The sequence below is a fragment of the Loxodonta africana genome, chromosome 26 (assembly GCF_030014295.1).
Source record: "Loxodonta africana isolate mLoxAfr1 chromosome 26, mLoxAfr1.hap2, whole genome shotgun sequence".
In the NCBI taxonomy this organism is placed as follows: Eukaryota; Metazoa; Chordata; class Mammalia; order Proboscidea; family Elephantidae; genus Loxodonta; species Loxodonta africana.
Window position 1 is genome coordinate 24,498,894 of NC_087367.1, and position 23,006 is coordinate 24,521,899.

Genomic DNA, 23,006 nt, shown 5'->3' on the forward strand with positions numbered 1-23,006 from the left:
ATAATGCATGAGAAAATTGAATGACTAATGATGTAAGAGAGTATTTAGATTATTATAGGTTTATAGACATTGTCATAAAAAAGCAGAACTGGTTTAAGGTAACTTAATTCAGACTTCACTGTGGCTTCTTCAGCCAACTTGATCCTTCAGGTGTTTTAGTAATAATTTACAAAATGGAGCTATAGATTTCTAGTGCTAGACGAGATGACCAAGCCCTCATTCTGTAGACAAAAACCTAAGGCTCGGCGAGATTACTTGACGGAAATCAGTTATAACTTGTTAATTACAGACAGAACTGGGCCTAGAAAGTAGGTTTCTTGATTCCTTAGAGAGTACTGTATACTTTCCACCATGTTATACTGACTCCTACAAGGTTATTTTTTTTTAAGTGTTAGAATATGATAATACAATTTTCTATTACATATGTTGAATAATAAAGGGAATTACTTGGTTTGAATTGCTAATAATATAAATAGATTGCTCATTTCTGGGCAATATAGGTCTATCAGGATAGTTTTTTTTTTTTCTTATTGAAATAGGTAAGTTCTGACTGTAGACAAACTAATTCTAAAGCACAGATTTTAGTGTAGTCCATTATTGGTCGTTATAATTTTATTTAGTGATAAAACCTAGCCATTAGTATGTTGTCGTAGGCTGCTCTGTAAAGGAAAGCCTTCTGGTGAAAATGTTTTATTTTAGGTGAATTAGAAAGTGGTTACCTGTTGCTTAAGAGATTAATTTATAGCTTGTCTCAGATCCAGTGTTTGTGGACATACAGCATTTGTTAACTCTATCAGCTCTTTAGAGCCGTCCCAAATACTGAGGGAAAAAATTATCTCGTTGAATTGATAATTCTGAATTTGGCAAGGAAATAAGAGACTATTTCCTTACCTCGAATAAGAAAGCACAAAGCAATGTGCCCAAAGAAAAGAGAGTAGAAATTTCACTTTTGATAGAGTTGTAGGAAATGAAGTACAAATTAATTACCGGGATCTAAAGCAAGATTGAGAAATGGTGGTAGTGCACTATGTGGTTTGGTAGCCTAGTTTAGCAATACGAGCTAAACTTGAGGTAGCTATAGTAATTCAGAACTGACATTGTATGGAAAATAAAAGCTTTTCATATTGAAGTGTGGGAAAAAGGTGTTTCCCATGCGTGGTGAACTTCTCTTTCATGGAAGATGGCATTGAAAAAACTTAAGCCAGTTGATATTTTTCCATAAAATATTTCCTGCCATTTTGTATCCTCAGAAAATTCTCAAAAACTTAGACTAGCTTTCTTTTGAGTTTCTGTCCTATATAAGCTCCATTTGGATTTTTTAACTTTTTAAATCTTTTCATCAATTTTTGATGTATAGGGCAGTGTGGTTCTATTTTTAAACTCTCTGATATTTTTTTTAAAAGTGTTTGTGCGTCAGCATAGCGTCTGTTTCCTTTTTTAAGGAATTCAAGAGTGATTGTTTATAAATCCTTGTTGAGGAGCTTATTGTTTCTTGTAGCTTTTTAAATGGCTGTATTAAAGGGAGAATTGTCACATGAACAGACATCCTGATTAACAGTGCTTCTGTGTGGTGGTGGGGGAGGGGACTGCTCTTTACATAAATATGTGATAAATATTATTTCATAAATCTCACTGACTTTGCCAAATAAATGTCAAGGTTATTCAAAATAGGGATATAAGAACAAAGGATTGAATTTATCACCTCAAATCTAGTATGCTGTGTTTTGAACATTAATGTGGTTATATTCTGAGTCCTCAAGATTTTGAAGAATTATACAGTAAAATATTATCAGGCAAAGAACAGTTTTAGAGGGGAAAAGAGACAGCTAGAAGGCCAGCAGAAAATGATTAGCTGTAACTCATGTTTGTAATAACCTGGGCCTAGGCCAGGGACTTGATGGGAAAGCTGTTTGTATAGAAAGAGGGAAGCAGAGCAGCTAGTGAACATGGTGAACTCCTAGTGCGGGGATTTGACAAGTCGAGTGGAAGGGTAATGTTACCTACAGTGATGAGAGAAGAACCCCAGAGAAAGTTTTTGTTGTTGTTCATACTGAACTCCATTAGGAGGTCATATGCAGGGCTGAGAAAGAGGTTTATGGAATTACCTCTACAAGCAGGTGGTACAGAAGAGGAGGAGAACACCACTATCGGCTTTTTTCATTTTCTTCATGAATATTGGTTCATGCTAAGGTTTCCAACCCAGCCCAGCCTGGCTTTAGTATTTTTATGTATTTGCATTCTACATGTTTCTGAAACATCATTTTCTAATATTGGAAGATAACTGCTGCTCCACGGCCAAGAGAGGCAGTGCAAAACTTAGCTTTTATCACTGCCTAATCTAAGTCCTTGGTTATCTTAACCAAATTCTATAACCTGTCCTTGTTGACGGGTAGTTTTTAATGTCAAATTATCTTAGCCCTTTACATCATCACTAAGATAAAGGTCTCCAGGTTTGTGTGACAAGGTCTGTGTTACAATCACTGAAATAGGGAAATCACTGCAGTAGAACTAAAAATAGCTACTGGAATATATCTTTGGATATATAAAATTTCAAATACAAATGTTATGTCCTCTTTTGATACATTTTTCATTTATTAGGAAATTTATACTGTTTTAAACTAAAAATAGAATCTATTTAAATTAATACAAGCCAGGGAATATATACAGCCTTAAAGATATTTCTTGAAAGTACTTAAACTATTGCCAGATTGTCTCAATTTATTTTTAGCTTCTAGTTTTTTTTTTTTTTCTTTTTGGCAAGACTGTTCTTACTCACTTCTAATCAAGCTAAAAACAACTTAAGCTTGAGCCGCTTTAGAATCTAGTACACCAGTGTTGTTGTGGGAGTGTTTGTTCCACTGCCAGCTCCCGAAACTCCTCCTCTGAATACGGTGTACAGGAAGGCACAGCTGCTGCTTCCTCAAATTTGGAAGAAGGCTTATCAAGAGTTACAGAATCACAGTTATACTGTTAATTTTTCAGTGACTTTCAGGGGCTTTTAACCAGATTAACAGTTTACAGGTACTTTCTGAATTAATCATTTATGTAGAGTTCTACAGTAATTATATAACTGATGGAGTAATTCTTTATATTTAGATCTTACAGCTGTGGAAATCTTAAGGGGAACTTTACTCCAGGGAGTTTACATAATATAGAAAGAGCACCAGATCAGGAGTCACACAGTCTAGGTTCTGGGTCCATCCCTGCCACTATACATCTACCTCCTCACTTATCAGCTGTCTCATTATCTGACATTTTGCATTTACGACAACAGTAAAAAATCTACTGTCCAAGTATTTTGCGCAGTAATGAACACTGAGGTGCAAGGTGAGAGTAATGCTGGCTGTGATGGTTAAGGTTATGTGTCAGCTTGGCTGGGCATGATTCTCAGTGGTCTGGTAGTTGGTGATGATGTTAATTTGGCAGTTATGTAATGATGTAGTCATCCTCCATTTTGTGGTCTGATATGGCCATCCTCCATTTTCACGTAATGCCTATTTTTGCATAACAACCTGGTCTTTGGAATCTAACCAATTCAGTAAATGAGGAGTGGGTATACTAGGTGACAGTCTTAGCCTTGCTTCTTCCATGTATACAAAGGGAATAGTATCACCTGCCCCACTTACCTCACAGAAATCATATGAAATAAAGTATGTGAAAGCTGCTTGAGATTGTTACATAGCAGATACCAGGAATTGCTGTGTCCCCATTTGACTGATGGGGTACTGAGGCACATTGTGGCTTTCCCAGCAGTGTCATAAGCTACTAACATACTGAAATGGCCAGAAGCTTTGGTTCAAGAAGATTAAATGTCAGTTTTAAAATCGTTTGCCTTAAAAGTAGCAACAGTTTTCTTAAAACATACTCTAATTCATCTGGAACTTGCTTTCATTCTGTTTTTCAACTTACAGGTATCTTTGCTAGCCTACAATTTTGTAGCCTGACTTAGGTGGCATTTGAGAAGAAATGGATGTGGATGTTGATTTTAGACCTGAGAGCTGAGATAAACTGTTCTTAAAAGTGGTGGTAGTGGTGGGGCGGGGGGGGGCACCCTAAATTTGGAACACAGCTCAGGGATACTTGGAGCACTCTGTATTGAGGGTTTAGACTGTCTGTCCAACAGTAATCTGCTTTTGCTTCTTAAATACATGCTGTTTTGAGCAGCCTCACCTTACAAATAGATTTGCAGAACAGGAAGAAGATTCTTGAAAGGGAGGATTGTGATGAAACCAGTATAAGTCTCTTTTTTAAAATCTTGTACAGGCTTCTGTTTTAAAATCTTGTCTTCTGGTTGAGACATTAGTCTTTAACATTTGAGGAACTCTGTAACTGAAGACAATAAAATACCAACAGAGAGGATTATTAAAGGATTATATATATTTAAATTACTTTTATTACTAACCCACGCTAGCCTCAGAAGGCGTAAAGCTCAAGGAGAAGGGGGCTGTTTACAACCAATGTATTTTTTTATTTGAATTTTTCTTTTACTTATTTTAATTGAAATTCAAGGTCGTCTGATATTTAAACCGATTTATTATCTTGATGACCACATTTACCCATAGACTAGAAATAGATATCTGTTTTATGATAAATCCATGAGTTTGTTTTTTTTTGGGGGGGAAAACGTAATATATTATAAATATTTTAATTAAGGGTAAATTTAGGGTGGTTCTTAATCAGATAGAATCAGCCTAAATTGAAATGTTCCACACACACGAATTCTGATTCGTGCTAAGCCCTGTGCGAATAAAAAGTGGTATACTTTGTATAAAGGAGCAAAGTGTATAGCCTAACAAAAATAAAGGGAGTCACTACCCTCAATGAATTTGTCATTAGATTGTACTCCCGATAAAAGAGCCAGGCGAATGAACTCTCCCTTCCTACTTTTTTAATGACTCATACAACTAAATGTGAACTTTGATGACGCTGAAGTTATAAAAACAAGTGGTTTGGTTTTTTTTTTCCGTTGTGGAAAGATGCCTTTCCCTTTATGCAGATGATGACAGGCCAGGTCTCTCGTGCAGATGGCAGCAGTCCTTCCCCACAGCGTGGGAGAGCACTGTGGAGGAGAGACGGGAGTAGGCCAGGCTGGGCAGGTGCTCACACCCAGTCAGCCTCGTGTTTACTTCATGGAGATGTGAATTTTCATGGATGAGGTTGCAGACTCCTGCTTCTATGTTTGAGCTGTCTTTGTGACTACTTAAAATAAAAGGAATTAAAAGTTATGAATATTACCAAACCAACATATTCTAGCAATTTAATAGTTTTAATAGCTTATAGGTATTTGTAAGCACCTTTTAGTGATTCTAATTAAGACCTTTAACAAATAAAATAATTTAGAAACTGTATTTAACTTTACTACTTCATAAGATTCAATTTCTAGTCATATGCTCTGTTAACATGATTTAAAGAAATTTAGATAACTGATCCTAGATTAAACTAGTGTGGGCGTCAGGAAAAGTAATGGGTTATTATTACTGCGGCCTTTCTCTTCATCAGCGATAAACCAACTGGTGATGCTCGTAGATCCCAGCAGCAAGGGGGAGCGTGGTTGCATGCTTTGCCTTTGCCTTTTTTCAGGTCCCATTTCTGTGGCCGATGATGAGTTTAAGATCGAGGCAGCTGGTCAGTGTCAAAGGATAAGATATAAATTGATGTAAAATTTTACTTGTGTGTGTGTGTGTGTGTGTGTGTGTGTGCGTGCCACTAGTTTAGGAAACACTGAAGATAGAAGTGCATTACAAAGTCCAAAGCATGTTATGTGTCAAAACATTTTGGGACTTTTCTAGTTTATTACTTTTGAAATGTAAATAATAGTCTTAATCATTCTGAATCAAAAACTTAATAAGATATTTTTCCTTTTTCTTCTTAGATCCCAATTTTGTTCGGACATTTCTTACAACATACAGATCCTTTTGCAAACCTCAGGAACTACTGAGTCTTATTATAGAAAGGTCTGTCAATTTAAAATGCTTAAATACTTTGCTTTCTTAAAGAGATTGAGCTGAGATCTTATGTTCCTTGGAATTAATTGTAGTTCATGAACATTTTTTAATAAATAAAATCTCTCTTAGATGATTGTTTACTTTGTAATATATTAACCTTAAAATTATTTAAATACAAAAATAGATAATCTTTTTACATGGAAACTCAGTATATAAAATTTCGGATTTATAGAGTTAATCAGGTTAACAACCTATATAGAAATGTACTAATCTAGACTCTCAAAATTCAAATTTTGATAATTTAGGTATTCTGAACACAAGTTTTCAAATATACCACATACCGAGAAAAATGGAGCTTTCAGTGATTAAATACTGTAATCGAGGAAAATGTTTCATCCACCTAAATGAAGGGCAGTCAGCTTTTCAAACATTACCCCTCAAAATTATGTTAGCTGATTTAGAGTAATTCCACAAACCAAAAATTAACATCTGTCCCTTAATTTTATAGTTACATTTACTTTTAGATTTTTCATATATCTTTACTGTATCTCTAGTTAAGTTTATCTATATTGGCAATTATTAATTTATTTTAAAAAATTAAAATAAGATCATTTGCCTTTACATTATAGAAGCCTCACTTATTATCACTGATGTGAATATCCTTAGTAATTTTTTACATTTTTCTCTTGATAAGGTCTGACCAGTAAAAAGGTTTGTGGTTTTTTATTTGTATAATTTCATATAATCAGTATTTTCATTAGTTTGTTCTGTTTTATGTTAGGTTTGAAATTCCAGAGCCTGAGCCAACAGAAGCTGATCGCATAGCTATAGAGAATGGAGATCAACCCCTTAGTGCAGAATTGAAAAGGTTTAGGAAAGAATATATACAGCCTGTACAACTTCGGTAAGCATTAAGTAAATAATTTAACAGTCTTTATTGAACTTTCGTTTCAGAGTTAAAGTATATAAGGTATAGAAAGCATATAAAAGCAAGGAGGAAGTTAACAAGTAAAATAAGTGAAACAAATGAAAGCAATTATTGCAATTAATGGTACCCATAAAACCAAAAAAAAAAAAACCACTACCCACACTCTTTGCCAATTCTGACTCATAGTGACCTCATAGGACAGAGTATAACTGCCCCATAGGGTTTCCAAGGCTGTAAATTTTTTTGTTTGTGTGTTTTAGGTGAAAGTTTACAGAAGCAAATTAATTTTCCGTTCAACAAATTTTACACAAAAATGTTTCATGGCATTGGTTGTAATCCCCACACTGTGTCAACACTCTCCCCATTTCCACCCTGGGTTCCCTGTTTGCTTTCGTCTGGGGTCTTCTGCCTTCTCATTTTTACTTTTGGACAAATGTTGCCCTTTTGGTCTCATATAGTTGTTTGTTTTATGGAGCACATTCTTTCTGAGTGTTATTGTTTATTTTATAGGCCTGTTTGTTTCTTGGCTGGAAGGTGGTTTCTGGTAATGGCTGCAGTTCCAAGTCGGAGGGGTGTTATAGGACCATAGTCTCAGGGGTTCCTCCATTCTCTTATCAGACCAGTAAGTCTGGTCTTTTTTAATGAATTTGATTTCTTGTTCTACATTTTTCTCCTGCTCGGTCCTGGACCCTCTATTGTGATTCTGATCAGAACTGTCCATACTGGTACCTGGGCACCATCTAGTTCTCCTGGTCTCAGGCTCATGTAGGCTGTGGTGCATGTGGTCCAAAAAGTCTCTTGGACTAATTGCACTAAGAGTCTTTGGTTTTCTTCGTTCTCCTTTACTCTGGATGGGAAGAGACCACTAGTTGTATCTTAGGTGGCTGCGTGCAAGCTTTTAAGACCCTAGACTCTACTCACCAAAGTAGAATGCAGAACATTGTTTTTATGCATTGTTATGCCAGTTGATGTAGACGTTCCCCAAGTCTGTGGTCCTTAGCCTTCATGCCTAGTATCTTCATCCCAAGAGGTGTTTGGTTGTGCATAAGAAGTTCTCATGACCTTACCCCTTGTGTGTTCTGTTGTCTACAAATACGTATGTAGAGATGTCCACAACCTAGCCTATATCCGCAGGTGGGTGTGCTCCCTTATTTCCTCCCACACCTCTTCAGCATACCTATCTACCTGTATATCCGTTCATAAATTATTGTTTGTTAATACTGTTGTTGCAGGATTATCTGTTACAGTAATTGCCATAGTTGCCCTTTGATCTTGTGTTCCTCTCAGTGTCTTCCTTTGCGTTTGTCATGTGCTGACTTCCCCCGTAGACTGTATTGATCTTCTCTTCACCAGTACTACCACATGTCTACTCTCTAGTTAGTGATTTTCCCTTCCTCCCCTCCCATCCCTGGTAACCATCAAAGAATGTTTCTTTCTGTGTTTAAAATTTTTCTTGACTTTTTGTAATAGTGGTCTCATACAGTATTTGTCCTTTAGTGATTGAATTATTTCACTCAGCAGAATGTTTTCCAGATTCATCATGTTGTGAGATGTTTCAGGATTCGTCGTTATTTTTTTATTGTTGCATAGTATTCCATTGTGTGTATGTACCACAGTTTGCTTATCCATTCAACGGTTGATTAGGTTGTTTTCCATCTTTTTGCTATTGTGAATAATGCTGCAGTGAACATGGGTGTGCACATGTCTATTGTGTCACAGCGCTTTTTCTCTAGGGTATATACCTAGGAGTAGGATTGCTGGATCAAATGGTATTTCTATTTCTAGCTTTTTAAGGAAGTGCCATATTTTCCATAGTGGTTGTATCATTTTACATTCTCACCAGCAGTGTATAAGAGTTCCAGTCTCCCCACAACCTTGCCAGCATGTGTCGTTTTCTGATTAGTGCCATTGATGTTGGGGTGAGATGGTATCTCATTGTAGTTTTAATTTGCATCTCTCTAATGGCTAATGATCACAAGCATTTCTTCAGGTGTTTGTTAGCTGCCTGAATGTCTTCTTTGAAGAAGAGTCTGTTCATACCCTTTGCCCATTTTTTAGTTGGATTGTTTGTCTTGTTGTTGAGGTGTTGAAGTTTTCTATAAATTTTAGAGATTAACCTCTTGCTGGATACGTTGTAGGCAAAATTTTTTTCCCAGTTTGTAGGTTCTCTTTTTACTCTTTTGAAGAAGTCTTTTGATGAGCATAAGTTTAATTTTCAGGATATCTCATTCTTCTAGTTTATGTTCTGTTGTTTGTGCATTTTTAGTTATGGTCCGTATACTCTTTATGCCATGTTTTAGGCCCCCTGTGGTTGTCCCTATTTTATCTTCCATGATCTTTATTTTTGTAGGTTTTATATTTAGGTCTTTGATCCATTTTGAGTTAGTTTTTGTGTATGGTATAAGGAATGGGTCCTGTTTCATTTTTCTACAGGTAGATATCCAGTCTTCCCAGAACCGTTTGTTAAAGAGACTGTCTCTTTCCCATTTAATGGACTTTGGCCCTTTGTTGAAGATCAGCTGTCCACAGGTGGATAGATTTACTTCTGGGTTCTCAGTTCTGTTCCATTGGTCTATGTGTCTGTCATACCAGTACCAGGCTGTTTTGACTACCGTGACTGTGTAGTAGATTCTGAGATCAGGAAGTGTGAAGCCTCCTACTTTGTTCATCTTCAGTAATGCTTCACTTGTCCATGGCCTCTTTCCTTTCCATATAAAGTTGGTGATTAGTTTTTTTCATCTCATTAAAGAATGCTGTTGGTATTTGGATTCATATTGCATTATATTCCAAGGTTGTAAATCTTTACGGAAGCAGACCACCACATCTTTCTCCCATGGAGTGGCTGGTGGGTTTGAACCGCTGACCTTTTGGTTAGTGGCCGAGCATTTAACCACTGTGCCACCAGAGCTCCTGAAATTAATGGTATAAATCTTAATTAACACAGAATTTAGAAAGTGCTAAGCCACTGATAAGGTTATTTCATTTGGAAAGAGTTACTTTGTTTTCATTTTTACCTTCATTGTGATAAATGTTTATGCTTGAGTTCCCACATAACTCAACTATTCTTTTTGTGTTAATGCCACAGAGTATTAAATGTATGTCGGCACTGGGTAGAGCACCACTTCTATGATTTCGAAAGAGATGCAGATCTTCTGCAGCGAATGGAAGAATTTATTGGAACAGTAAGAGGTATGGGTTTTTATAAATGTCTAGTTTTGTATGTAATAAAAGTGCCAATATGGTTACTATCATTTGATGCCATTACTGCTCAGTATTGTTAAGAGGTGTTTATGATATTGCTAGTGTAATCATTTGAAAAAGTTAAAAATTTTCATTAAATAAACAGTTTGGCCTACAAATTGCTTAATAATCACTGTTAACCCAGTTTATTTTCATTTAGTGAATCAATTTACTGATTATTTTAGAATTAGTCTCAATTTAAGCTTGTCTTTCCACTTATCTGAAAGGATGTGTACCAGAGGGCAATTTGGAACTGTTGTGCCATTATAACACCACTGATGGGGGCCAGCTGGGCCACAGTTAGGTGAACAGTGCATGTATCAGAGAGGCAGCAGAGCATAGGGGAAAGGATACCGAATGGAGAGTTGAGAAACCAGAGTTCTAATAGTGCCACTAACCAAATCCATGACTTTGGGCAAAATCACTTCAATTCTTTAGATTTCAGTTTTCACATCAGTAAATTTGAGTAAGTAGGCTTGGTAATCTCCAAGGTTTCCCTTCTGGTTTTAAGACTCTAGAATCTATTCTGTATGTCTAAGAATATCTTAGACAAGCTTGTTTTCCATTGTATACTCTCAATGAGAGTCAGAAAATAAAAGGGTTAAATAATAGTATTTTCATGCACAGTACAAAACAGTCACATGAAAAACTTACACTAGAATGAAGAAATCAGTCTTCTGGCTCTGTTTGGTTTATAAAATGCAGTATTAATTAGATTAATAGTAAATGTGTATAATTTATCCTTAATGAATCCTCTGTATAAGATAAACTTTTTTTGAGGATTATAAATTAATATATTTAGCTGAAGTTCAGACTAGTAAGGTGGAAAAATTCCTACAAATAAATTACTTTCTAGCTTTATTTAGAAAGGGTCTGGAAGAATACACAGCAGACTGTTAATGGTGGTTAACCATGATAAATGAGATTGAGATAAGCAACAGGGAAACTGTAAAGGGGAGCTTTCACTTTTTATTTTGATCATTTGAACTTTTCGTAGCAAAGATATATTCAGGTATCACTTGTTTAATTTTAAACCATTTTTTTAAAATAAAATGTTGAGTAAAAAGTATTTAAATGTTATTTAAAATGTAATGTATTTCAGGTAAAGCAATGAAGAAATGGGTTGAATCCATCACTAAGATAATCCAAAGGAAAAAAATTGCAAGAGACAATGGGCCAGGTCATAATATTACATTTCAGAGTTCACCTCCCAGTGTTGAGTGGCATATAAGCAGACCTGGGCACACAGAGACTTTTGACCTGCTCACGTTACACCCAATAGAAATTGCTCGACAACTCACTTTACTTGAATCAGATCTCTACCGGTATGTAATTTTACATTCAAGCTGACAGTCATTGCAAAGGAGTTAATTTTTAAAATGAAAGATAGGTTTCTCCCTTACAAGGTTGTTACAAGGAATAAATGAAATAGTACATGAAATGTCTGGGAATAAGGCCTGGTGTATAGAAGGCAGTTCCTGTTTTTTCACTCCCTTCGTCCCCCTTGCTTTGGCTGAATTTGTACCTTCTCTGTTTCTGCCATCACCCCTCACTGGTGAAGCTAGTTTCATATCCTGGCTTTACCAGTTGCTGGCTTAGTATCTTTGGGCAACTTTAACCTTCTACTCCTTCAGAGTAGAGTTTCCTCAAGAGTAAAATGGGGCTATTAACAGTACTTAATCCTGGGGCCGTTGCAAAGTTTTAAATCGTCAGTATACATAAAGTGCTCAGCACACTGCCTAGAACAAAGTAAGGGCTTAGGAAAGAGTAGCTACTGTTGTTGTGCACTGCCCAAGTGATGCAAGTGGTTGATGTGTTTGGTTGCTAACGAAAAGGTTAGGAAGTTTGAGTCCACCCAGAGGCGCCTCAGAAGAAAAGCTTATCGATGTTCTTCTGAAAAGTCAGCCATTGAAAACCCCACGGAGCACAGTTCCGCTCTGACACACATGGCATCGCCATGCGTTAGATCGATTCAGAGGCAACTGGTTTTTAACCAGTATTGTTGTAGTTGTTGTGAACTTAAGTCACGGCTAGTTAGAGCCTTTTTTAGTTTAAGCTGTCTTTGACTGATATTATTACATTGATATAACTACTATTTATAAATGGAGATGATTTATAATTTCAAACTAAATTGTTTATTTTTTAATAATGAAAAAAGGAGCTAAATTTATACATACCTGTTTAACAAAGATTATCACTAGTCCTAAAACTGATAGTGTTAGAACCTATTTTCCAGGACCCTTTTGTGGTGGGGTTGTTTTCTCCTCCCTTTCTATTTAAAAAAAAGAAAAAGAAAAGGAGATTTATGAATTCTAGTGAATAGACTGATTATTATATCATTATTTAAAATAACTGTCCCAAACTACTTTGTTACCTTTATTTATTAAGTAATATTTATCAGTGCTAAAAAACATACTATGAAGAAATCTCAGCCTTGCCGAAAGCAAAATGCCCCCGTGCAGTAATAGGAAAAGTATGCAGGCATGTGCATGATTTTCTAAAAAATTTTATAAAGATGCACAACTGTAATTTCTTTTTATTATACCATAAATCTTTCTGTTGGTATAAGGGGAAAGTTTGCATAGGAATTTAGTTTTTATTTATCATTTACTTAATAAAACAGTATATTAAAGGGAAAAGTATGATATAGTATTATATCTTGATGATTCTAGGGCTGTACAGCCATCAGAATTAGTTGGAAGTGTGTGGACAAAAGAAGACAAAGAAATTAATTCTCCTAATCTTCTGAAAATGATCCGGCACACCACTAACCTCACTCTGTGGTTTGAGAAGTAAGTATCCTTGACGTATTTTTTAGTAGTCAGCTGTGTTATAAATTTCAATGAAATTTTACTTCTTTACTACTTCCTTCTACATTGAGGATATTTCCTAGTGTGGCATTTTAATTTTGTTAATGATTTTTTTCACTATAATTTTTGAGGTTTTTTTTTTTTAATAATTGCTCTAGAGTATACACCTTAACAGTATCAACTAAGATTTATCCTAGCTTAATTCCAGTACTGTTTAGAAACATTACTCCTGTATAATTTATTCCATTTCCCACCTTTTTAATAGTATTTTTTTATATATTTTATAGCTATTCATGTTACAAACTCAACAATACATTGCTATGATTATTACTTTACCATCTGTCATCATTTTCTTAGCCTGTTACAGCTTTACTCCCACCCATCTCCTTTCTGCTGTTATTGGCAGATATATTACACATGTATTACATTTCTATTGTTACAAGCCCAACAACACATTATATATATATATATATTTTTTTTTTCAGAGTTGCTTTTGTAAAATCAGTTAAGAAAGGAAAAAAATGCATTTATAGTGTCTTTTGTAATTACCCAATTACTTTTATGGGAGCTGTTTGTTTTTCATGTGAATTCAAATTACCATCTGCGGTCATTTGCTTTTCAGCCTGAAGAACTTCCTTTAGTATTTACTGAAGGCAGATCTGTTAATAACACATTCTTTCAGTTTTTATTTATCTGGGAAAGTCTTTATTTTGCCTTCATTTTTGAACAGGAACATTGCTGGATATAGGATTCTTGGTTGATGGCTTTTTTCTGAGCACAGTCAGTGTCTTTCCACTGCCTTCTGACCGCCATTGTTTCCACTGAGAAATCACATGTTAATCATATTACAGTTCCCTTTTAAGGGGCGCATCATTTTTCTCTTGCTGCTTTCAGTGTTTTCTACTTCTCTTTGTCTTTCAGCATTTTCATTATGATGTGTATGTTTGTGGGTTTGTGTTTATCCTACCTGGAGTTCACTGAGGTTCCTTAACATGTAGCTTATTGTTTTTCAGTAAATTTGGGAAGTTTTCAGGCATACTTTTCGTTGAATATTTTTTCCTTCTTTTTCTTTCCTCTGCTTTTGGTACTCCTAGTATTATTTATTTATTTATTTTTTAGTATGTGTATGTTAGCGCACTTAATGGTATCTCGCATTTCACCTGAGTCTCTATTTTTTATTTTTTTCCTCTTAGTTCTTGGGCTTAGATAAAGTCTGTTGATATGTCTTCAAGGTCACTAATTCATTCTTTTGCCAGTTCAGATCTTGAGACCCTTTAGTGGATTATTTATTTCAGTTATTATACTTAACTCTAGAATTTCCATCGGTTCTTTTTTATAATTTCTTTCTCTTTTTTGATTTTCTCTATTTGATGCAACACTGTCATCCTACCTTCCTTTACTTGTTTAATCATACTTTCCCTTAGTTCTCTGAAAATATTTTTTAAGGCTACCTTGAAATCTGTTAAATCTGATATCTGGTTGCTCTCGCAGGCATTTTCTGTCGTCTTACTTTTTTTTTTTTCTGGGGTATGGGTCATACTTTCCTGTTTCTTTGCATGCCTCATAATTTTCTGTTGGAACATTTTAGGTAATGTAGCAATTCTAGCACTGGTTCCACCCACCCAGGGCTTGTTATTTGCTTACTTTTTGTGTGTTTAGTGACTGGCAGGCTTATTTTAATAAAGTCTATTCTTCCCCCCCATCCCCACCCCCACCCAGTATTGAGCCTCTGATGTTGTTCCTCAGGGAGGCACAACTTTGAGTCTGTGCACAGTCACCCTGGATGACAGTGATACTGGTAGGGCTCTTTTCCACAGTTTCCCTAACCACACCCAGCTGTTAAACTCCATTAGCCCTGTTGCTTTGTCTTCAACAACTCTGGGGTGGTGGGGGGGGACGTAACTTGCTCACAAATTAATCAAATTGTGGCTCCTTTGAAGGATAGTTTCTGACACCTCCATTTGATATTTGATCTGACCCCAGGAGGGCCCCTCCCAGCTGTCTTATTCTCTGGTTTTCTCTTGCAAGCTAGCTGGCCTTTAGTCTAGGGCATATCTTCATTAAATCCATGAATCTCTCCCAAGTGCCTTTTACAATAATTTCCACTGTTTTTGAGCACCCTTAGGTTTAAACTTTTCTATGTTCTATTGCAAATGAAGTCTGTTTCTTTGGGAAGAGATTAGGCACTGCCTGTTTTATGGCCTGCTTCTCCATGCTGGCAGAATCTTTGAGCTGGAGCTCCGGAGCTGGGGGTAGGATGAATGGCAGCCTTTTTTCTGAGTAATATCTCTGCTCTAGGAAAAGAGCAATTGGTGTGGACAGGGCAGCAGCCTGTGGTTATCTTGACTTGCGTCTCATGGAGCCCCATGAGCCAGGGGAAGGACTACTGGGGCCTCGGTATTCTCAGTGTGTCTTGTTCAAAGTAGGCCCTTCGGTGCACAAGTGGATGTTGGGCAGAAGAAAGAAGACTTCACCTTTTGGTTGCGCTCACCCAGGACTTAGCCTCAACAACAAGCAGTTGGGAACACGAAGAGAAATGCTGAAGTCCTGCTCCTCCTGGGAAGAATGCCATTTGAGTGGGAGCTGAGAGCATTTCGTCTTGGTTACAGCAGTCTGAAGCAGAGTCTCTGCCTTGAGGAGCTGACGGGGGAGGGAAGGAGTGGTTTTGGTTCAAATACCACAGACCGTGCTATATCTTATGATTTTTTTGTAGATTTTCTTGAATAAATGTTTTCTTCATTTGGTCTTTGCTTTTAAGATCATTTTCAGCGGCTTTATTTATTTATTTGTTTGTTTGTTTGTTTGTTTGTTTGTTTTTTAAAGTTTCACCAGATGCACTGCGGAGCAGGTCAGCAAAGCTCCTCATGCTGTCGTGCCAGAAGTCCAGAATCTCCAGTACAGTTTTATAGCTGGGGCCAGAGGGTAGAGTTTTGCATACTGGCCATATTTTTTCTGAGTAAAGTTGACTAATATTTTATAAAGGTCATATGAGGTTTCCACAGATCATATTGGGATTATTAGAACAAAAGACCAGTGATAGAAGGGAATGACTGGAACCTGAACCGGAATGTGGCTAAAGGCCTGAAAGCACCTCCAAAAGAGAAATAAGCATTACGGGTCATCTCCTGAAAGTTAGCACTTTCTATTTATGTTATTATTTCAGTAACAATTTAGAATTGCTCCCCCCTCCCCCCAGGCGGTTAAGTGCTATGGCTGCTAATCAAAAGATCAACAGTTCAAACCCATAAGGCGCTCCTTGGAAACTCTATGGAGCAGTTCTACTCTGTCATATAGAGTCGTTGTGAGTTGGAATCGACTCAATGGCAACGGGTTTAATGTTGCTTTCTGATTTTCTTGTTATCAAGTCTGATAACCACCCTTCTATATGAGGAGGCCCTTGTTCCATCATAATAATTTAAGATTTATGTGTGAAAATGCATTGCCGTTGAGTTGGTTCTAACTCATAGTGACCCTATAGGAAGGACAGAGTAGAACTGCCTCATTGGGTTTCCAAGGAGCACCTGGTAGATCCAAACTGCTGACCTTTTGATTAGCAACTGAGTTCTTAACCACTGTGCCACCAGGGTTCCACCAAAAGAGGAAACATAACTGATAAGACATAGAGACCATTTGTATTTCTGTTCTACTTTTTTAGTAGGTTACTGAGAGGAAGGCCATTGTGAGAGGTTTTCATTCGTTTGCCACAGTGCTTGTTAGCCATGAATATGCATTAAAATTAGGGTCACCTGTGGAGCCCTAGTTGTGCAGTGGTTAAGAACTTGGCTGCCAACCAAAAGGTCAGCAGTTCAAATCCACCAGCCACTCGTTGGAAACCCAGTGGGGCAGTTCTGCTCTTTCCTATAGGGTCACTCTGAGTCAGAACCAACTTGAGGACAATGGGTTTGGTTTGATTTTTTTAATGGAATTTTTGGACTCTCTGGGTGGCACAAACTAAATGGTTATTGTACTTCGCTGCTAGCCCAAAAGTTGGAGGTTTGAGTCCAACCAGAGGTACCTCGAAATCTACTTCCTCTGAAAATCTTATGGAGGAGCATTCTACTCGGACACATATGGGGGCTCCATAAGTCAGAATCGACTTGCCAGCAATTGGTGGTGGTGGTGATGGAGGTTCTCATAGCCCCTCGGGGTGGCGTCTGGCTTTTACAAAAGCTCCAGAGACGATCTCAGTTTGCATACCTACTTAACAACTGAGTTAAATAAAATATATGAAGAAATTGTACTTGTATTACATCTTTTTTAATGTCCAGTTGACGAATTCGCCAGAATATGATAAATTTGTAGACATCTAGCTAATGCTTTCAACATGTAAACATGTTCTGTTTCTTTGATAATAAGTTCAGATGCAATGTTTTTTTTCCTACCATTCTCATCAGAAAATAATTTAGTCTGTAACATTTTTTAAAATGTTAAATATTGGTTTATATTTAGTTTCTCCATTTATGTGTTAGTTTTTTTCTTCTAGATTATAAACTATTTAATATTACATTATTGAAAACCAAATTCAAAATGTTTTTTCCTTTATTGAGAAATGATTAGGAAATAAAAAATTCCCTCAAATACTAGAAATGGAGAGTAAATGCTCAATTTTTTTTTTTTTTTTTTTGCATAGCACACTTCCTTTTAGTAGTTACTGGGATATGCACATTTTTCAAGCATCCTTTGGTATTTATTTATTTGCTGTTTTTGTTTTCAATGTTTTGTAACATTACAGTGCTTAAGAACTGTTCCTAAAAATGTAGCCAGTTATTTCTATAAATCAAAGAAATTAAACATTATCACTGTAATTTTGCAATCAGATGAATAAGAGGTGACAGAATTTATTTGTAGGATAAATTTCCTTAGAATACCCCCACAGCCCAAAGTTCTCATACATTCAAAAAGCTGCCAGTCCCATCAGTTAATTCTACTACTAAAAGGGAATACACCAGATACAGTAAGGAAGTGTTTGACTGATTGACTGCATCACTCTGGGAAATACAGTGAAGAGCAGCACACCTGACTATGGAGGGGTTGCCATATCTTCTGATAGCCTGCTGTCTATCACTCTGAGTATATATTCTCTATAGTGAAACTATAGCCAACCACCCCAGTCTATAGTATTTTATTTACTAAATTCTTTAAACCTTAGCTTTGTTAGAAAAACTCCAAAATTTTTAATTCATTTTTTGGTTTTGATTCCCAGGTGTATTGTAGAAACTGAAAACTTAGAAGAACGAGTAGCAGTGGTGAGTCGAATAATTGAGATTCTACAAGTCTTTCAGGAGCTGAACAACTTTAATGGTGTCCTCGAGGTTGTTAGTGCTATGAACTCATCACCTGTTTACAGACTAGACCACACATTTGAGGTAAGTTTGTACATATGTTTTTTTAAATGAACTTTCAGTCCCTATTCTAAAATCAAGATTTTAACAGTTAGGTTCATTAATTTTTAAATGTCTCATCTCATTGCCTTTTCAGTAGCAGGTTAAAACAAAAAGTGAAATTACCTTAATTTTGTTGCTGTTTTAAAATCAGGCATTGTATTTAAAATACATTCACAGGTCCTAGCCCAAGTAAGGAGCCCTCCTGTTGCAGTGGTTACATGCCCAGCTGCTAACCAAAAGGTTGGCAGTTGGAACCCACTCTGCAGGAGGAGAGACCTGGCCATCTGCTCCCTTAGAATACTCTGTAGGGCAGTTCTGCTCTGTCATATAGGGTCACTATGAGTCAGAATCGACTCGGTGGCACACAACAGCAATAGTCTAAGTTAGAAGAAGAAACAGCTTTCAGCACTTAATTTGTAATAAAATGTACAATTAAATGCTTATATCATTGTGCAAGGAATGGTAGGAGCAGAGTGTAGATAAACTAGATCTCACACACACACTGAGTTTGCACTGCTGCTGTTAGTTGCCGTCCAGTCAGTTCTGACTTACGGAGACGTTGCATCGCCCGGTCCTGTGCCATTTCCATGATCTTTGATATGTTTGAGCCCATTTTTTGTACTAGGATCTATAACAATAGTTTCTTTGAAGTAGTGTGACACTCTTACAATCAAACTGGTAACTGTTGTGTTTAGGCCTACTCTTAGCCTCAAAACTGCTAACTTAAAAAGGTAGCACTTAGCATTTTGGGGGCAAAATCTGTGATTTCTTTTCTAAACTTACACTTCCTTTTTTTTTTTTGGTAGCAAATACCAAGTCGCCAGAAGAAAATTTTAGAAGAAGCTCATGAATTGAGTGAAGATCACTATAAAAAATACTTGGCAAAACTCAGGTCTATTAACCCACCATGCGTGCCTTTTTTTGGTGAGTATTTCTTCTTAAATTTCTATTGTTTCTGGATAAAACAAGACACCTACTTCATTAAATGACTGAATATAGACATGGATAGTATCCCAGCAGAAAATACTTAACAAATATTTAAATAGAATCCCCTTAGAATTTTTCTGTTAGAACTTTTCCAGATCAGCCCCAGTAGGGACACTCCACTTTCTATTTTTCTTCAGGTAGCCATTAGATATTATATACTACTTAGGTTATTATATTCATAAAAATCTTTCAAATTGACTTTTAAAAAACCAAATGTTGTATAGAACAGGCATGGCCAAACTCATTCATATTTATAGTCATGTTTTTTGCACACAGTTTCATATGGCTAAAAATCATAGTGTATGTGCCTTTGGGCCCATACCTTCAGCACATCAAAATTTTAATCTTTTCATCCACCCTTTTTTCCTCCCTCTGTTAGCAACTTAAGGAAGCTCCTTTTCCTTCATTTTAAGATCAAAACCTCTGCCATCTCAATATTCTCCCTTTCTGTAGGGTCCTCTATTTTATTCCATCCTTTGTTTCCTGTGTTTCATGCCTTCAATATCTCTTTCACACTGGCTACGTTTCTTCTGATGCTCCTTCCTCTAAATGCTTATAGAAATTATGAACTTTATCAGGTGTATGGTGTTTAGTCTTTTTAATATGTGGTATATTTTCTTCTAGCTTTTTCTCCTTCTAGATACTCTTTTTTTCTGTTTAATTTTAAGTTATACTGCACATACCAGTTTCATGTCCTGATGTTTTCAATTAACAAATTGTATTTCCCACATTTTAAATTTACTTCTAATGTTTTTGCTATGCACTTTATATATAATTGGAATTGTATGACATGTACCCATTGTATTTTGCTTTTTTCACTTACCATATCATAGGTATGTTATGTTTTATTACTCTCCAAAATTATCATTTTAATGGCTGCATAATATTCCATAAAGTTGATATAATTTAACCCTTACTCTGTGATTAGACACACATTGTTTGCAGCTTTTTTGCTTTCCTAAATAATGCTATAATAAATATCTTCATATATATACTTCTGTATTTATGAATATTTGCCTCAGACAGGTAACCAGAAGAGGAATTAGGTTAAAAGATATTAGTTTTTAAACTCTTCCTATGTATTGCCAACTTGCTTTTTTTATTGTGCTTTAGGTGAAAGTTTACTGAGCAAATTAATTTCTTATTAAACAGTTAATTCACAAATGGTTTTGTGACATTGGTTTCCAACCCTGCCATGTACCAGCACCCTCCCCTTCTCTGCCCCGGGTTCCCTGTTTCCATTCGTCCAGTTTTCTTTCCCTTATGCCTTCTCATCTTTGCTTTTGGGCTGGTGTGCCCATTAGTTTCCTGTGCATGAATTGAACTATGAAGCACGTTCCTCACATGTGTTATTGTTGGCCCTATAGACCTGTCTAATCTTTGGCTGAGGGGTGAACCTAAGGAGTGACTTCAGTACCGAGTTAATGGGTGTCTGGGGGCCATACTTTGGATTTCTCCACTCTCTGTCAGACCAGCAAGCCTGGTATTTTTATTTTTTGTAAATTTGAATTTACATTTTTCTCCAGCTCTATCTGGGACCCTTTATTGTGATCCTTGCCAGAGCAGTCCATGGTGGTAACCAGGTACCATCTAGTTGTTTGGGGCTCAGTCTGGTAGAGGTTATGATAGTCGTGGTCCGTTAGTCCTTTGGACTAATCTTTCCCTTGTGTCTTTGGTATTCTTCATTCTTCTTTGTTCCATCCAGGATGGGACCAGTAGATATATCTTAGATGGCCGCTTGCAGGCTACTCACCACAGTCGGATATAGAACACTTAATTTATAGACTGTGTTATGCCAATTGAGCTAGATGTCCCTCAAGGCCATGGTCCCCAGGCTTCAGCCCAGTAGCTCAGTCTTTCAGGGCATTTGGATGTCTATGAAGCTTCTATGACTTTGCCCTGGTAAGGTTATGCTGACTTACCTAGTATTGTGTACTGTTTTGTTGTTGTTATGTGTGGTCAACTTGGTTCCGACTTACAGCAACCCTACAGGACAGAGTAAACTGCCCCATAGAGTTTCCAAAGAGCAGCTGGGGGGTTTGAACTGCTAACCTTTTGGTTAGCAGCCAAGCTCTTAACCACTGGGCAACTAGAGCTCCATCTACTATCTAGTTAGTGTTTTTCCTTTCCCACCTCTCCCCTCCCTCGTAACCATCAAAGATTGTTTCTTCCTGTGTGGGAACATTTTCATGTGTTTGTATAATAGTGCTTTCATACATTATTTGTCCTTTTGTGATTGACTTATTTCACTCAGCATAATGCCCTCCAAATTAATCCATGTTGTGAGATGTTTCACAGATTCATCATTGTTCTTCATCGTTGTGTAATATTCCATTGCGTCTGTATACCATAGTTTGTTTAGCCATTCATCTGTTGATGGGCAACTAGGTTGTTTCTCTCTTTTTGCTGTTGTGAACAATGCTGCAGTGAACATGGGTGTTTTTCTTTAGTCAGTTTGGCCAATGGTTTGTCGATTTCGTTGATCCTTTCAAAGAACCAGCTTTTTTTGGTGGTGTTGATTCTGCCAAGTTGCTTTCTGAAAGGCTCATACTTGATTATGTTGTCATCAGAAGTGGATGACAAGGCAAATTTTATCCCATTGTTTCCAATTTTGGGTACTTTTTTTTTTTTGCTATTTTCACAGATGAAAACTATTACCTGTTTGTTGTATTAATTTTCATTATTTGATTAATGTGGACATTTTTCCATACCTTTGTTTAATATTTGTATTCCCTCTTGTCCATGTCTTTTTTCATATCACTGCAAGTATTTTTACCAACCTGGCTTTTAATTTCTATTCCTTGACCACAGTAGTTTTAAAGTCTATAATCTGTCAATATTTTACTTTACAATTTTTGTTGTTTTGTCATTGGCACTTTTTGCTACTGTGAATAATGCTGCAGTGAACATGGGTGTGCATATGTCTATTCATGTGACAGCTCTTATTTCTCTAGGATATAATCCTAGGAGCGGGATTGCTGGATCCTATGGTAGTTCTATTTCTAGCTTTTTATGGAAGCGCCATATCATTTTCCAAAATGGTTGTACCATTTTGCATTCCCACCAGCAGCGCATAAGAGTTCCAGTCTCCTTGCAACCTCTCCAATATTTGTTTTTTTCTGTTTTTTTGATTTGTGCCAGTAATGTTGGGGTGAGACAGTATGTCATTGTAGTTTTGATTTGCATTTTTTCTAATGCCTAGCAATCATGAGCATTTCTTCATGGGTTCATTAGCCGCCCGAATGTCTTCTTTGGTGAAGTGTGTGTTCATTTCCTTTGACAATTTTTTAATTGGATTATTTGTCTTTTTGTTGTACAAGTGTTGCAGTATTTTGTAGATTTTAGAGATTAGACCCTTATCGGATATGTCGTAGCCAAAATTTTTTCCCAGTCTGTAGGCACTCTTTTTACTCTTTTGATGAAGTCTTTTAATGAGCTTAAGTGTTTAATTTTTAGAAGATCCCATTTATCTAGCTTTTCTGGTGTTTGTGTATTGTTAACAATGGTTTGTATCCTGTTCATGCTGTATATTAGGGCCCCTAGTTTTGACCCCGTTTTTTCTTCCATGATCTTTTAGTTTTTTGGTATTATATTTAATCCATTTTGAATTCGTTTTTGTGTGTGGTGTGAGGTATGGGTCCTGCTTCATTGTTTAACAGATGGATATCCAGTTTTGCTGGCACCATTTCTTTAAAAGACCATCTTTTCCCCC

The 23,006-nt window shown here is 36.5% G+C and overlaps 1 protein-coding gene across 5 annotated transcripts in view; it reads left to right on the forward strand.

The window, feature by feature from the left end:
• SOS1 (SOS Ras/Rac guanine nucleotide exchange factor 1) overlaps positions 1-23,006 on the forward strand; it is a 153,082-nt gene that overhangs the window by 108,023 nt on the left and 22,053 nt on the right. For all 5 annotated transcript variants that reach the window (XM_064277175.1, XM_003416091.4, XM_064277174.1 and 2 more), the window contains 7 exons: positions 5,873-5,954; positions 6,727-6,849; positions 9,959-10,062; positions 11,216-11,438; positions 12,786-12,905; positions 18,127-18,289; positions 19,114-19,231. In XM_064277175.1, coding sequence (XP_064133245.1) covers positions 5,873-5,954; positions 6,727-6,849; positions 9,959-10,062; positions 11,216-11,438; positions 12,786-12,905; positions 18,127-18,289; positions 19,114-19,231 — 933 coding nt within the window. The remainder of the gene's footprint in view (positions 1-5,872; positions 5,955-6,726; positions 6,850-9,958; positions 10,063-11,215; positions 11,439-12,785; positions 12,906-18,126; positions 18,290-19,113; positions 19,232-23,006) is intronic.